Here is a 13,591-nt window from a genome sequence, read left to right on the forward strand (position 1 = left end):
TTCATTACTTACATGCACATGCTTTGTGTATTCCCCTAATTATAATAATTGTAAACCATAATTAACCTACACCTTTCCATTCTGTAAGGTACTTCTGCCCCGCCAGGGGACCTGTGAATCTTCTCAGGGTCTTACATGGATACTTGATGTTACATGAATACTAATGGAGCACTTGAGCTGTCTGATTATTTCTTTCTACATAACAAGGAAAGGCAATGGAACAAGCATTTCTTAGAGACCCTACTTATGTTAGGTAAGGTGTTAAGTGCTTTAAAATATTATCTAATTTGATCCTCACAACAATCCTTCATATTCAGACTATCCGACTCTTTCTTCTTCTCAACTAGAAAGAGAATACATTGAATCAAATCATTCCTTGAAGTATTTAAGGATGAAACCATCAGGGTAACACTGGTTGAATACTAGAAAATGTTTATTATAGAAAGTTTATTAAGTGTCTTATATGTAGCACTTGGTGCTATGGATACATTTTAAAAAGAAAAAAGCAATTATTAAAAATGAAAAAAAAACTTTCATAAGGAATTTATCAAAACCTTTTTGCCATTTATAACAAAGAGCTCATGACATTAGAACCTAAAGATTATATTCTTCCAATATGCTGCTTGAAAAGATTTTAAAATGGTGCTAGAGAAAACAAAGATGAGATTCTGGGAAGCCAAGTGAGCTGAGAGTCCGCTTTGTGATTGTTTGATCAAATTGGATTCCTTGGATCACCCAAGTGAAAACTTGTGCCACTTTATCACAAGTCCTTAGGAATTATCATTGGCTATTGTGTTGGAGCTTTCAAGTTTTCTTTTATGGGTGTGCATGTGTGTGTGTGAATATATGCACATATACATACATAAAGATATACATATATATTATACAGACACTTTTTTTTAATCAGTCAAAGTCTTCTTTCTGTCCCTCCCACTCCACTCTCCCTTTTCCCACTAAGAATACACACACACACACACACACACACACACACACACAAACCCAAAGCCCATCATACACATGTATAGTCAATCAAAACAAATTTCCACATCAACTATGTTGTACACAATAATTGTTCTCGTTCTGCATTCCGAGACCTTCCCTTCTCTATCTGGAAGTAGGTGACATGTTTCATCATTAATCTTTTGGAATGCTGAAGAGTCATCATACTGGTAATAGTTCAGTACAATAGTATTCCTACATATCTATATTCCATATCTTGTTAATCCATTCTCCAATTTATGGGCACCCCCTCATATTTCAGTTCTTTAGGTATTATTATAAGTAATAATTATTACTTATAATCTTTTGATTGATGTTATTGATGTTCAATAACTCCTCTGTAATATTTTGGGCTAGGTGAATTAGATTACGCATTATCGGAAGAAATATCCCTTATGGAGAAGGGGCTAACCATGTCCACCAACTGCCACCAACTGTCACCTGGAGACAGATAAGTGAGTGACAAGATTGCTGAGAGGGAGGGGGTAACATTGCCCAGGGAAGTCAAGGCAGCACCAGCTCTCTTCAGACTTCAATGAAGATGAAAGACCCTGAACCCAGTTGCTCTGGAATAGTTGTCTCTCTTCCTTCCCCCAAGAGAATCAGCTCTGCTTTCAGCGTGGGGTCTCATGGCCATCTTGGAGGGGCTCAATCACTTTAGGGAAGGGGCCTACATTCCTCACCACCACCAATAACCATTAGCTAACTGCCACCAACTGCCAGGTAAGCTCTAATGTCCTGCCAAGGGTGTCACCCTCCAGGCCAATAGCATCAGAAATAAATGTGATTTTCTTCCCACCCCCAGTAGAAATGGCATTACAGAAGAGGTATCACCGTTTGCTTTGGTACAGCACTCTTTCTGTTTTCCAACTAAAATTTTCTATACACATTCTCTTCCCAGTTTCTTGAAAACAGGGAGTATCTTTTCTATTTGTATCTGCAGTGCTTGGCACAGTGTTTTGTGCTAAGAATTTAAGAAATGCCTTTGTATTCACTTCTTCCTCCCAGGAATTCCTTCCTTCCTCCCTTCCTTCCTTCCTTCTTTCTTTCCCTCTCTTCCTCTCTCCCTTCCCTTCCTCTCTCCCTTCACTTCCTCTCTCCTTTTCTTCCCTCTCTCCTTCCCTCCTTCCTTCTTTCCTTCCCTCCTTCCTTCCTCATTTCCTATCTCTCTTCCTCCTCCTAAATCTTTCCATCCTTTCCCTTTTTCTCCCCTCCCCTCTCCTCTCCTTTCCTTCCTTCCATTTCTTCTGTTCCCATCCTAGACTCTCAGCATTCAAAGGTGTTCTGTGACTGTTTCCCATAGATTTAATGTTCTGGGAAGAAAAAAAACCCCTTAATTAGCTGCAGAGATGGACTTGTTTTGACATACAGAATAGTTTAGTAGAAAAAAAAAATTTTTTTTCCTTTCTCCCATAGGACTCAAGATGATCCTACAAGTGTGGGGAATGTCTAATGTGCCCCGATGAACATAAGATATACCACTGATTATTTACTTCTTTGTGTTGTTATTTTCTGCTCTCAGGTGAATTAGGGTTGAGACAAAACAGACTAGGGTGTGACTCTGGAAGACTCAGAGAGATGGAAGAATTGTCAGAGGTGCTGACACTGAGCCATCCCAAAGGAGAGATCTCTTGGATCCATTTCAAAAGTGGATTGACTGAAGCTGTTCCCTGAGACAAAGGATTGATTGACTTCCATCAGCTGTGCAGAACCTTTGAAATGAATTCTTTGCAAATGAATAACTGAAGAAACAGATGAATGAATGGAATGTCCAGAAGCAGGTGGAATCATTTGTTGGAGAGTTTCCTTCATGGATGCATGCTGCTTTTATATATATATTTCAAGAATCTCATGAATTTGGAATCTTTTAGCTTTGGCAGTTAAATATGCTAGCAGATTATAGCCCATTCTGCAAAATTTATTTATTTTTTTAACAGAAGTATAGGGTTTTTTTTAGCAGTAAACATTTATTAAGCATATAGAATCATATTTTGATTTTTTTTGGACCTCTGATTTCATTGGCATAGAATGGGCTTTCCAATGGAAGGACCATCTTAACCAAAGTAATTCAGCACCTGCTTTGTAATTTAGAGTTTTAGTAAGTTGCTTGGGACACTGAGGTATTTAAATGGCCTGCTTGGGGAGAAAGTGGGTTTCAGAAGCATGACTTCAAGTAATTCAGTTCTCATCCTGACTCAAAGCTGACTCTATCCACTATGTTGCCTTTGGCTGCCTCTGATTGGGGAAATTGTAGCTCAAAGCCAAATATTCGTAATTTTAATCAGAAGGGAATTAGCATAATCAGATATCTGCTTGGCAATAACAATTTAGCTTTAATAATTTCTAAAATTAAGTCATACATACTATAGTTGAATGGAGAATACTTGTGCAGAAGGGAGAGGAATAAGGTTAAGGTTCATGAGAGGAAGGAGACACACCCACAAATAGAATGTTGGTGTCAGATGTTTTGGGGGTAGTTTGTAGGGAAAGTACTTCAGGGAAGATGGGACAGAGGAATAAGAAAGTCATGCCATGGGTCTATTCTGCCTCAATTATGTCTGGGCACTCCTAATGAGAAGGAAAGAAACAAGAAAGTTTCTGAGTATCTCAGCACTCAGAAGAAAAAATGAAATTGCTCCAGGCACTCAAGGAGCATGGATTAAGTATTTTTTGAATTCCTCTCTAAGGAAAGCAAAGAAAAAATGACTTAGGAAATTGCCTTTAAGAAAGCAAGATGCAGCAATAGCTAAGGAGAGAAAATGGGAAAAAACCCTATCCCATATATTTATACATATATAATGTCTCCTTTTCTTTTTTTAACTTAACCAGTATTCTTTCATATCACTTTTGAAAATGAGGAGGAAAAATAACCCTTGCAACAAATAGGCCTCATTAAGCAAAACAAATTCCCTCAGTGGCTTTGTGTTAAAATGTGTATACCTAATTTGCATTTTGAGTCTATATTTCTCTGTTAGGAAGTGGGTAGAAGACTCCATCACTGGTCTTCTGGAATCTATTTGTATCTCTGGGTCTGTTTCTGAAATGGAAGAACATATATATTTCACGACCACTACTTAATCTGCAATGAAAGGGATTTATATAGTAGTATTCTTTCCTCCAGCATGGGATAGACACTGGACTTGTGATTTCATTGGTGTAGGAAACTTTCTATGAAGAAACTTCCCTTGGAGTAGCTAGATGGTAGTGATAGAGAACTGGGCCTGGAATCAGGAAGACCTGAGTTCAAATCTTACTTCAGACACTCAACACTTCCTCTTCAAGGGCCTGTATCATTCACTATAGAAGGTCAGGGAGTAAGATGGTACCTTAGGAAATTGATTTACTATAGATGGTATTCTGCTGAGTTTTGGCCTGTGAATCACAGAATTATTCTGCATTGCTTTTTTTTTTTTTTTTTTTTTTTTTTTTGGAACATCTTAATATTTATTTAATGCTGGATAAAGTTTGGTTCAAGAATTGTCAATTCATATTCTATGTCTTTACACTAATCAAGCAGAGTCATGCATAGCTCAATGACTAGTCAAGTTGGTGTTGGGGTAATGGTGGGCACTACTCCTTTCAAAAGAGGAAAAACTGTTTTGTTTTTGTTGTCCCCCTCCCATAAAAGCTTGACCCATATCCTTTTGTGGAGTAGTATTCTCTATTTCTTCCTATATATCTACTTTAGACAGATTTACTATTCAGATATGGCAACAGAATCATTATTATAACTTCCATATGTCTTTTTTGTTTTCTAATCTAAGAAAGGAGAGATGATTAACTATATACGCAGCCACCAAGAAATGGTAAATACATAATGTCAAGAGAGGCCTATGAGATGTAAGTTTAATTATATGGATTAATTTCAAGCATGGAGAGCTTTCATTAATAGATGGAATATTATCCTTTATCAGGAAAGATTCAAAAGGTAGTGAGAAGCCTTTATCAGATGCTGGAAATACAAGTTCTGGATAAAGTGATGAAGCAGGAACAATCTTAACTAGATAAGATGACATTCCCTGAACATTTATCTGGGCAGTCATAGTTACCTGGGCCTCTGACCGTCCATATCTCTGCTGCTGTGGTCTCTGTGGTTAGCACAGTCAGGCTGCTTGAATTTCTCCCTCATCTTTCTCCTCTTTCCACATTCCCTTCTTATTCCACTTGTTTCTTATGGAGTAGAAATTAACAAGATGCCATTTAGACTGAGAGTTTTAGGATGTCTTTGAGGAGCACTCCAGTCAAACAGCCTGCTACATATGTGTCTTGCTAGGGTTGGACTCCAATGGGCTCAAATTCCTTAGTGTCCCACAGAGAAGACATGTTTGGGAGGGTATTGTTATGTAGAAGCCTGAAGTCCTAATGGCTTTGTGAGTTGCTTCCAGAATCTGTGAATTACATCATAACAGATTTAGATTCAGAAGGGATTTTATAGGTAATCATCTTAGACCAGCCTCACTTTGTACAAGCACATGACTCAGAAAGGTTAAATGACTCTCCCAACCAATAAGGTTGCCAAAGAATAAGGGAAAAAAAGAAAAAAGAAAGGAAAAGAATTATTGAAGCATTTTTTAAATGCATAGAAAAAAAAGGGAAAGTCAGAATGAAACATAAACAGGACAGCTTTGAAATTTGCATGTGAGTTTGTTTTTACACCCAATCATATATAATGTATTTTTTACAAGGAAAATTACATTAGAAAAATACATACTAGAAATTTACAGTTTCATGTAAAAACAAATACTGAATTCTCTGTAGAAAGAGTTTATGGTAGAATCTAATGAGTAGAAAAGTAACAGGGAACAAATAGCATTTGATACAGCTTAAAAGAAGACTGTTGCTTAAATTAACACAGTCTCAAAAGTTATCTTTTATCTCTTGAGTTTCTTGGTGCTTCCCTAGAGACAAGTTGTATGGTTCTGAATGTAAGAAGACAAAGATCAACTTGTGCTTTATGATGTCAGGGCATCCTTAGATTCTCTTTCAGGGACAGAAAAATCCAGTTCTTCTATAGACATCTATAGAAGCTTATCTGTTTTCTCTGTATCGCAAAACATAGTTCTCTGAGGAGAGAATCTGTTTCTCTGTACTATTTTACCCCTGATTATTTTGGGGTTTTTGGAGACTTGGTCTCATAGTCTTCCACTATGGGAGAAATTTGTAGTAATCAAGACCACAAGTTAGAATTGAACAGTCTGTTTCTTGATCTTAGAGCATTTGAACAAAAAATTTTTATCTTCTCAGGGTTCTTATTGGTGTGTGGTCTAGTATGGGCATGGTAGCATCTCTCCAACATGTGGGAAAAATCAGGGTGGTTAGGGACAGTTAAGGGGACAAGACTGGGAAAGGCAAAGAGCTAAAAGCATGTGCAGTCCTCAGAAAGACACAGTTGTCATTCAACCCTTGAGTGCCAGTTCTTAGAGCTGCAAATCAGATCCTTTTTGATTTCTTCTGCAAGTCAGGCTCAGGGAGTCTAAGTTGGATCTCTTTACTGGAAGGAAAGTGGAAAGAAAGCTTGGGAGGTTTTAAAGAGAAAAAAGGGCTATGTGCTCTAGACCAATGACTGCTAAACATAGTTGTGATGTTCTTAATTGGCTTCAGGTTAACTTGAGAAACTGCCCAAGACATTTTTCAACAACTCATTAAAAAGCACATGTAGCTTTATGTACCTTGAGGAGGATTTGAGGAATTGACTTAGACTGGGTCACAAAATGAAACAAGGATAAGGCAATCCAAATTAGAAGAGTTGTCCCTTACTGCTGTTGTCCATTACAATTAGTAATTGTAATTCATTTACAATTAATAAGTATTATAATTTCAATACTTATAGTAAATTCATCAAGTTTGACAAACATTTCTTGAAAACTGCAAAGCAGAAAGTATATGAAAAATTGGTTTTGGAGCCTATGTTTGATTTTCATAATCTTGGGTATTAGCTACATTATCCAGGAATTGTATCCTTGATTACTGTTAAGCAGTAGCAGAAGTAGCAGAAATCATTTTTGTCATAATTTATTCATAGAGGACTTTCTATTAGAACAGGGGTTTATAATCCATGGTACATGGACTTGTGTTTTATGAAATATTTTGATAACTATTTCAATATACTTGATTTCCTTCCTATGTATTTTATATATTGAAAAACATTATTCTTGCACATGTTTAACTTAGATCACTTACTGTCTAGGGGGGATAGGGAGAAACATTTGGAAAACAAGGTTTTGCAAAAGTGGATGTTGAAAACTATCTTTGCATGAATTTGGAAAAATAAAATACTATGAAAGTTTTCAATTCTAAAAAAAGAAACATTATTCTGAGAAAAAGTCCTAATATTTCACCAGACTGACAAAGGAATTCATGACACATAAAAAATTATGAAGCCCTTATTGCAAGTATTTTGACTAAAGAGTTGGTGGAAGACTTTGTCTTTTTACTTTGTCCTTTTACCCTGTATGTTTCTTGGATATAACCTATTTACTTATTTACATGCTTTATTCCCAATTAGTGTGTAAGATCCTTGAGGACAAGGACAATTTTTTTTGTCTGTCTTTTGTATCCTCAGTGCTCAGTATAGTGCCTGGCATTTTGTAAACACTTAATAAATGCTTGGTGATTGATTGACTCTTGGTCCCACAGACTCTCACAAATACAAGATGAATATAGAATGGGATCATCTATCAGTGTCATTACTGCTTTTCTATTGCTTTCTAAGCATTTTAAAAATTTTAATAGTTATCTTTTGTTTTTTATAGCATCATAGTTTCCCCCAATATTTCTTATCCTCTCCTTCGCAGCAAGTCATCAAAAAAAGTAAGATAAGAAAACGAGGGAAAGAATCATATAATTGATTAAATACATTTGAAAAAAAATCTGAAACCCCACAAATGGCCACCACTTGTGGCATTTGAAGGAGTGGTTTGGGCTTGCTCTCATCTCTTTTTTATTTTTCATGCTTTTTAATCATAATTTTGATAGTCTATTTTTAGGGGGGATAGTGGTTGTTCTTTTGCATTGTGGTAGTCATTTTGTGTATTGTTTCCTTTCTTGAAACACTTTTATAATTATAATCTGTGTTCCAGCTGGGTAAATTTTATATATTGAGTACTTTCCAGATAAGATCATAATGGGGAAATTTCATTTTGGGCTGTTCCTACAGGATTTATTTTTCTGCAGACCTGCAAGTGCTACAGCATTTTTTCCTTATTCAAATGGAAATTTGGTTATAAGTTTGTCTATTTGTATAAAAATTATTGAGGACCTACTTTTGAATGCAAATTGAACCAGATTTTCTAAAACTTTTTCTTTTAAAAAATATGACAAGAGTAAGTTGTTTGGTTCTGTAGCAGATAAATGCTTAAAAAAAAAAAAAAAAGATAGTGCCTTGACAAACATTATTAGGTAGAAAGAAGTTCAAGTAACAGGATGTCATGTTTTGTGATTGTCAAGAGAAATGTCATGTTGAAATGTATAAGGTGATGTAATTATTTGGAAAGGATAAACAAAAAGGTTATGTTTAATTAGATTCATGTCTTTTTTGTGACTCTAAAAGGAGAAAGAAAATAAGATAAAGGGTAATTTTTAAACTTTTTCCCTTACCAAGTGGCTTCAGGTGTATAGTAGACATTTGGTGCTCTGTGATGTCAAGATGACTTCAGCACTCGTGGTTCTATTCAAGCAGTCATATGGTTGAAATGTCCTTGGGATGTAGTCCTCTAAGGGGGAGCCATTGTTAGAAGAGATTGATTTATTTTTTTTTAATTTGGTTAGTTTCTACTGTGAACTTAATCTCTTGTCTCCACTAGTCAGAGAAATTTCTAAGCCACCAAGGTCATTGGAAATTAGACTAAAACCATGTCCTGACTTTAGGACATTTGAAATCCCTTTTTTCTGTTCTTAGAATTCCTATCAGTGAGACACACTTTGCTGTGGGGTGAACTGTGATATGTGGGATCACCAATATGACCCTGTAGAGGGTAGAAAGGGAGAAAAGCAGGATTTAGAGAAGTGAATTGGGGTAGCTAAGTGAACTAGTGGATAGAATACCAGTTTGGAGTCAAGAGGACTTGAGTTCAAATCTGGCCTCAGACGTTTGACACTTAACTAGTTATGTGACCCTGGCCAAGTCAGTTAACTCTGACTGCCTTGCCAAAAAAAAAAAAAGAAAAAAAAAAAAGACTGGGCTGGCTGACATAAATTATCATTTCTCTGCCCAAGTTTATGATAATCCAGTTTGTTTCCAATTTCTTAAGTAGTATCACAAAATATTCCATTCAAAATATTTTGAATTAGCTATTAAAATTCAAAAGCATATTAGAAGACTCTTTTAGGAGGAGGGAAGGAATACTATTGGTATAACTTGAGTTTGAAGGAGTCTTTTGCAAAGTCAAGTGTTTTAGACCTGGTTTTGGGCAACTTGTAAGTTATGGGAGCTGAGAAAAAATGTTTTGTCAAGGAAATTTCACTGAAATCAATGAATGATTGTTGAAATTTCACCCCTATAGAATTTAATTCTTTTATATTTTTAGGCTTCAATTGGGATAAGGTAGTTCTTTATATTCTCATTTCATATCTTTATTGAAATGAGTTTGTCATTATCTTTGACTAAGGTTTAATAAAGGCATTGAGGAGACTATAAGATGGATGGTGTGACCAAAACTGGAAAGGAATAATTTGCTCTATTTATTGATCAGATTCTATTGAGGTTAGTCTTGGGTTAAGGATAAATATTATATGTGCATACATACATACATATGTGTGTGTATATATATATATATGTGTGTGTGTGTGTATTACATAACAATGATTCAGAATGAGGACAATAAGAAATGATTAAAAAGACAAGAAAGCTAAAAGAGAATTTAATTATTGATTAATAACATATATGGGAATAACTGGAACCAGACTTCCTCATTTTTTTATGTGTATTAATATATCATTTTATCAAGGAAATCCTTCAGTGGAAGAATGGTGAGAAAATACAAGCTATTTCCAGAAGGTGAGAACTTTGGTTTTCTTAAATGGGCCCCCCATTACCTGTTTCTTGATTAGTAGTTCTCATTCCAATCTGGGAATTTGCAAAACTGATATGGTTTAATGGAAAATCTTGGGTTCAAATTTGGCTTTTGACCCACCTGCATGATCTCAGTAATCACTGAATCTCCTTCCATGGCCTCAGTTTTATCATGTGTAAGATGATAGGAGTTGGACTAGATGGCCTCTGAACTACTTTTCAGCTTCACATCTCTGAGCAGGATCTGAGAATCAGGACACCTGGGTTCTAGTCTTGTTCACTTTGGCCTTGGGCAAGCCATTTCTCTTTCCTTTTGCCTCAGCTTTTATCATTTATAAAATGGCAATATCTACTGTATCTGCACTGTCTGGTGCTTGGCAAAATGTCAAACAGCACCATAATATAAATGTGTCCTATTTCCTTATCTATCCAATAGGGATGATAATAACTAAATGAATTTACTAAATAGACTAAATGAGGCAATATATGTAAAAACACTTTGAATACTTGTAAAGTCTGAAGGCTCTACTGTTAGCATCCTGTCCTGACCATCCCTCTTCCCTCTGTCCCCTATTCCACAATTCCCTTCCCATACCTACAACATACGTGTATTTCCTTAACCTCACTCACATGGTCTCTTTTTTATCAGCATCCCTGGTCCAGTTGCCTCCAAAAGATTTTTGTCAACAATCCAAGTTTGTGCTGTTACCATGTCCTCCTCATAGGATAGCACCATTGTGGGATCAAGGTCACCCATCCAGGGCTGAGCAGGGATTACTCAAACAACAGGCCCCAACCACCAGATCATCACCCCTACCTTACCGGAGAGCTGCATCTGCACAGTTAGCCTGCCCCAGTGAACACCAGTGCCACCTCCACCACCACCTTTACCACAGATCAACAGCAATACCATTATCTGATTTAAAGAATTACAAACCATCTTCATGCCCTAAACAAAATTCTAGTGCCTCAGTATCACATTTACCTTGCTCTTATTTCAAGGCAAGGTCAGATGCCATAGCTGCTAAATCTTCTGATTCTGAAACTCTTCTGGACCCTGATCACAATCCTAAGGATTCACTGAACCCTTGTTTTTGGGCACAGACTCCTTCAGTCATTGGCTACATTCCCAAGATTTTAAACAGCCATGGCCATTCAGGGCTATCATACTTCAGCCATCAGCTTCCACCTTCATTTCTGTCTCTCCCCTTACACCTATGTCCATCATCATCATCTATGTCTTCACCACCTAAATCTTCTCCACCACTACAACCATCATCCCCCCCAAAGCAGTCTCAGTCTCGGCTTCAGCCCCAACCTCAGTCTCCACCTTTATGTTTTCATTTACCTTTGCCTCAACCTGTACCTTCAAAGCCACCTCCATCTTTCACTGATCGGAGGATCAAGAAACAGGCTAAACTTCCTGCTCATGTAGAACGTAGGGCCAAGACAGCATCTTTAATAACCGCATTGCGCCCAGTTTGTCCCCAAAGTGCCTCAGTTGTGAGAGGAAGCCACCCTAATAATCAAGCTAAAACCCCACCACTTCAAGGGCATCAAACGAAGACTTCTGCCCTTGTAGGATGTCTCCACCTACAACATAAAGGCAGGATTTTGTCACCTTCACCTGAACATCATTCTAGGCTCAAAGCTTTGAAAACAACCAACTTGTCCAAGAACAAAACTTCCAAGGCATAACATCCTGACCCTTTTCCTGAGGATACAGCTACAATGTTAGGATTCTTAGACCATACTCATGGGCTTCAAAATCAGACACAAGTGACAAAGATGCATAGAAGAGCAACCGCTTCATGCTTCATCACTGCATCTTCGTTACTTCACAAATACTCTACCAGGGTCACAAATGCATGTGCACCATACTCCATCTACTGTGTTCTAGATAGGCACAGGTCATCTAATCATCTTACCATCAGGCTAGAGCAGCAGCTATACCATCACCAGACTGAACCATGGAACCTTTAATTATTAGTATCCATGCCTGGAATATGGGGCCAAGGTTAACTTGACACTTTTCATAGTTTCAACTCGTAATGGTTAAGGCTCCATTATGGCCTGATTATAATGCCAGCTATGAAACTGAGCCATAACAATACCCTGATCACCAAGTTGTACCTCAACTAGTCCTGGCCATTGAACTGAAGTTTTCATGGAGTTCAACCACCAAACCCTAATAATATCAATAGACTCGGGCATTTGGCTAGAAGCAATTGCAGTCTCAAAAGCCCAAGCCATAACATTAACCGAGTCTAAATAGGATTTTGAGTAATGCAAGGCTTTGCTGAATCTAGATAACAGGTCAAGGGACCCGATAATTTGATATTACTCTATTAATTTTATCAACATAACTCATTTGGACATAGGCCAAAAAACTGAGCTTGCTCTGGACACTAAAAATTGAGACCATATAAAAAATGGGGCTGGGAAGTGGGGCAAAAAAATCCCTTTTGTTTTGGTGACTGGAACTGTCCTTTCATTGAGTCCCCCACATTAGATTCAGACTGATTGGGACAGTGACTCAGGCCATATCTCTATGAGACCTGGATGAACTGGAGAGGCTATATAGAGTCCCAATTGCCAGGGTACAGTGATACAGTGCCAGCACTGCCATGCCACACACCTTTACTAGGTCCTAAATATTTGGACAAATTGCCACCAGAATTAGGCCAGCAAGCTGAGAGTACTCAGGATTCTGTCTTCTGGATGTTGCCTCCACTAGATCCTGAGCATCAAGTTAAAGAGTCCTTTGAACTACCAATTCCCAGAATGCAGATTCACTGGACCTGGATTACTGGAACAAGGCTGCATAGGGTCATTCAGGCCACAAAGCTCTGCCCTTCCCAGGCCAAGATTTAAATAAAGACCATGCCTACCACAAAGTGTTCTGCACAGCTGACAGATATTTCTCCAGGCTTAGATGTACTCTAGTTCACATTTCCTGAATCACCAAGATATTTAATAGGTCTTGAGTATGAGGTTGAATTGTTTTGACATCAACAGGAAATACCTTTTATGGTCCTAAACTAGTGCATTTTTTTTTTTTTTGGGCTGAGGTAATTGGGGTTAAGTGACTTGCCCAGGGTCACACAGCTAGAAGTGTTAAGTGTTTGAGATCAGATTTGGACTCAGATCCTCCTGACTTCAGGGCTGGTGCTCTATCCACTGCACCACCTAGCTGCCCCTAGTGCATGATTTTAAGGTTTCTACACTGGGGGAAATTGCCACCAAACCCAAGATTTCTTGATCACACCTCTGTTCAACCCAGATACTAGAATATCTTGAGCCTGCCCTGATATGTGTTTTAATGCCTAGGCCACACTTCTAACATGCCTGTGTGACTAGGAAACAATGCTACCAGTTCTACACGATACCACAACATTCAATTCTATTCCCTGACACCCTATCTCTTCAAATTCTTGTCTCCTTATATCACATCCAAACAACCCATTGAAGAGATCCAATCCTAAGTGTGAATCATCAAGTGACATTTCAGGTCTACCATGTTGCTTCTCATTCCACACATTCACCTAGTCTTGATCCCCAAACTATGGATATCTTGGAATC

The 13,591-nt window shown here is 37.6% G+C and overlaps 1 protein-coding gene across 1 annotated transcript; it reads left to right on the forward strand.

Annotated features, from left to right (window-relative positions):
• Window positions 1-9,940: 9,940 nt before the first annotated feature.
• LOC127557924 (E3 ubiquitin-protein ligase arkadia-A-like) lies at window positions 9,941-12,951 on the forward strand. Its single transcript, XM_051991195.1, has 2 exons — window positions 9,941-9,994; window positions 10,659-12,951. Exons 1-2 carry the CDS (start codon window positions 9,964-9,966, stop codon window positions 11,705-11,707), a joined length of 1,080 nt encoding a protein of 359 aa, XP_051847155.1. The 5' UTR covers window positions 9,941-9,963; the 3' UTR covers window positions 11,708-12,951.
• The last annotated feature ends 640 nt before the right edge of the window (window positions 12,952-13,591 follow it).

The sequence above is a fragment of the Antechinus flavipes genome, chromosome 3 (assembly GCF_016432865.1).
Source record: "Antechinus flavipes isolate AdamAnt ecotype Samford, QLD, Australia chromosome 3, AdamAnt_v2, whole genome shotgun sequence".
In the NCBI taxonomy this organism is placed as follows: domain Eukaryota; kingdom Metazoa; phylum Chordata; class Mammalia; order Dasyuromorphia; family Dasyuridae; genus Antechinus; species Antechinus flavipes.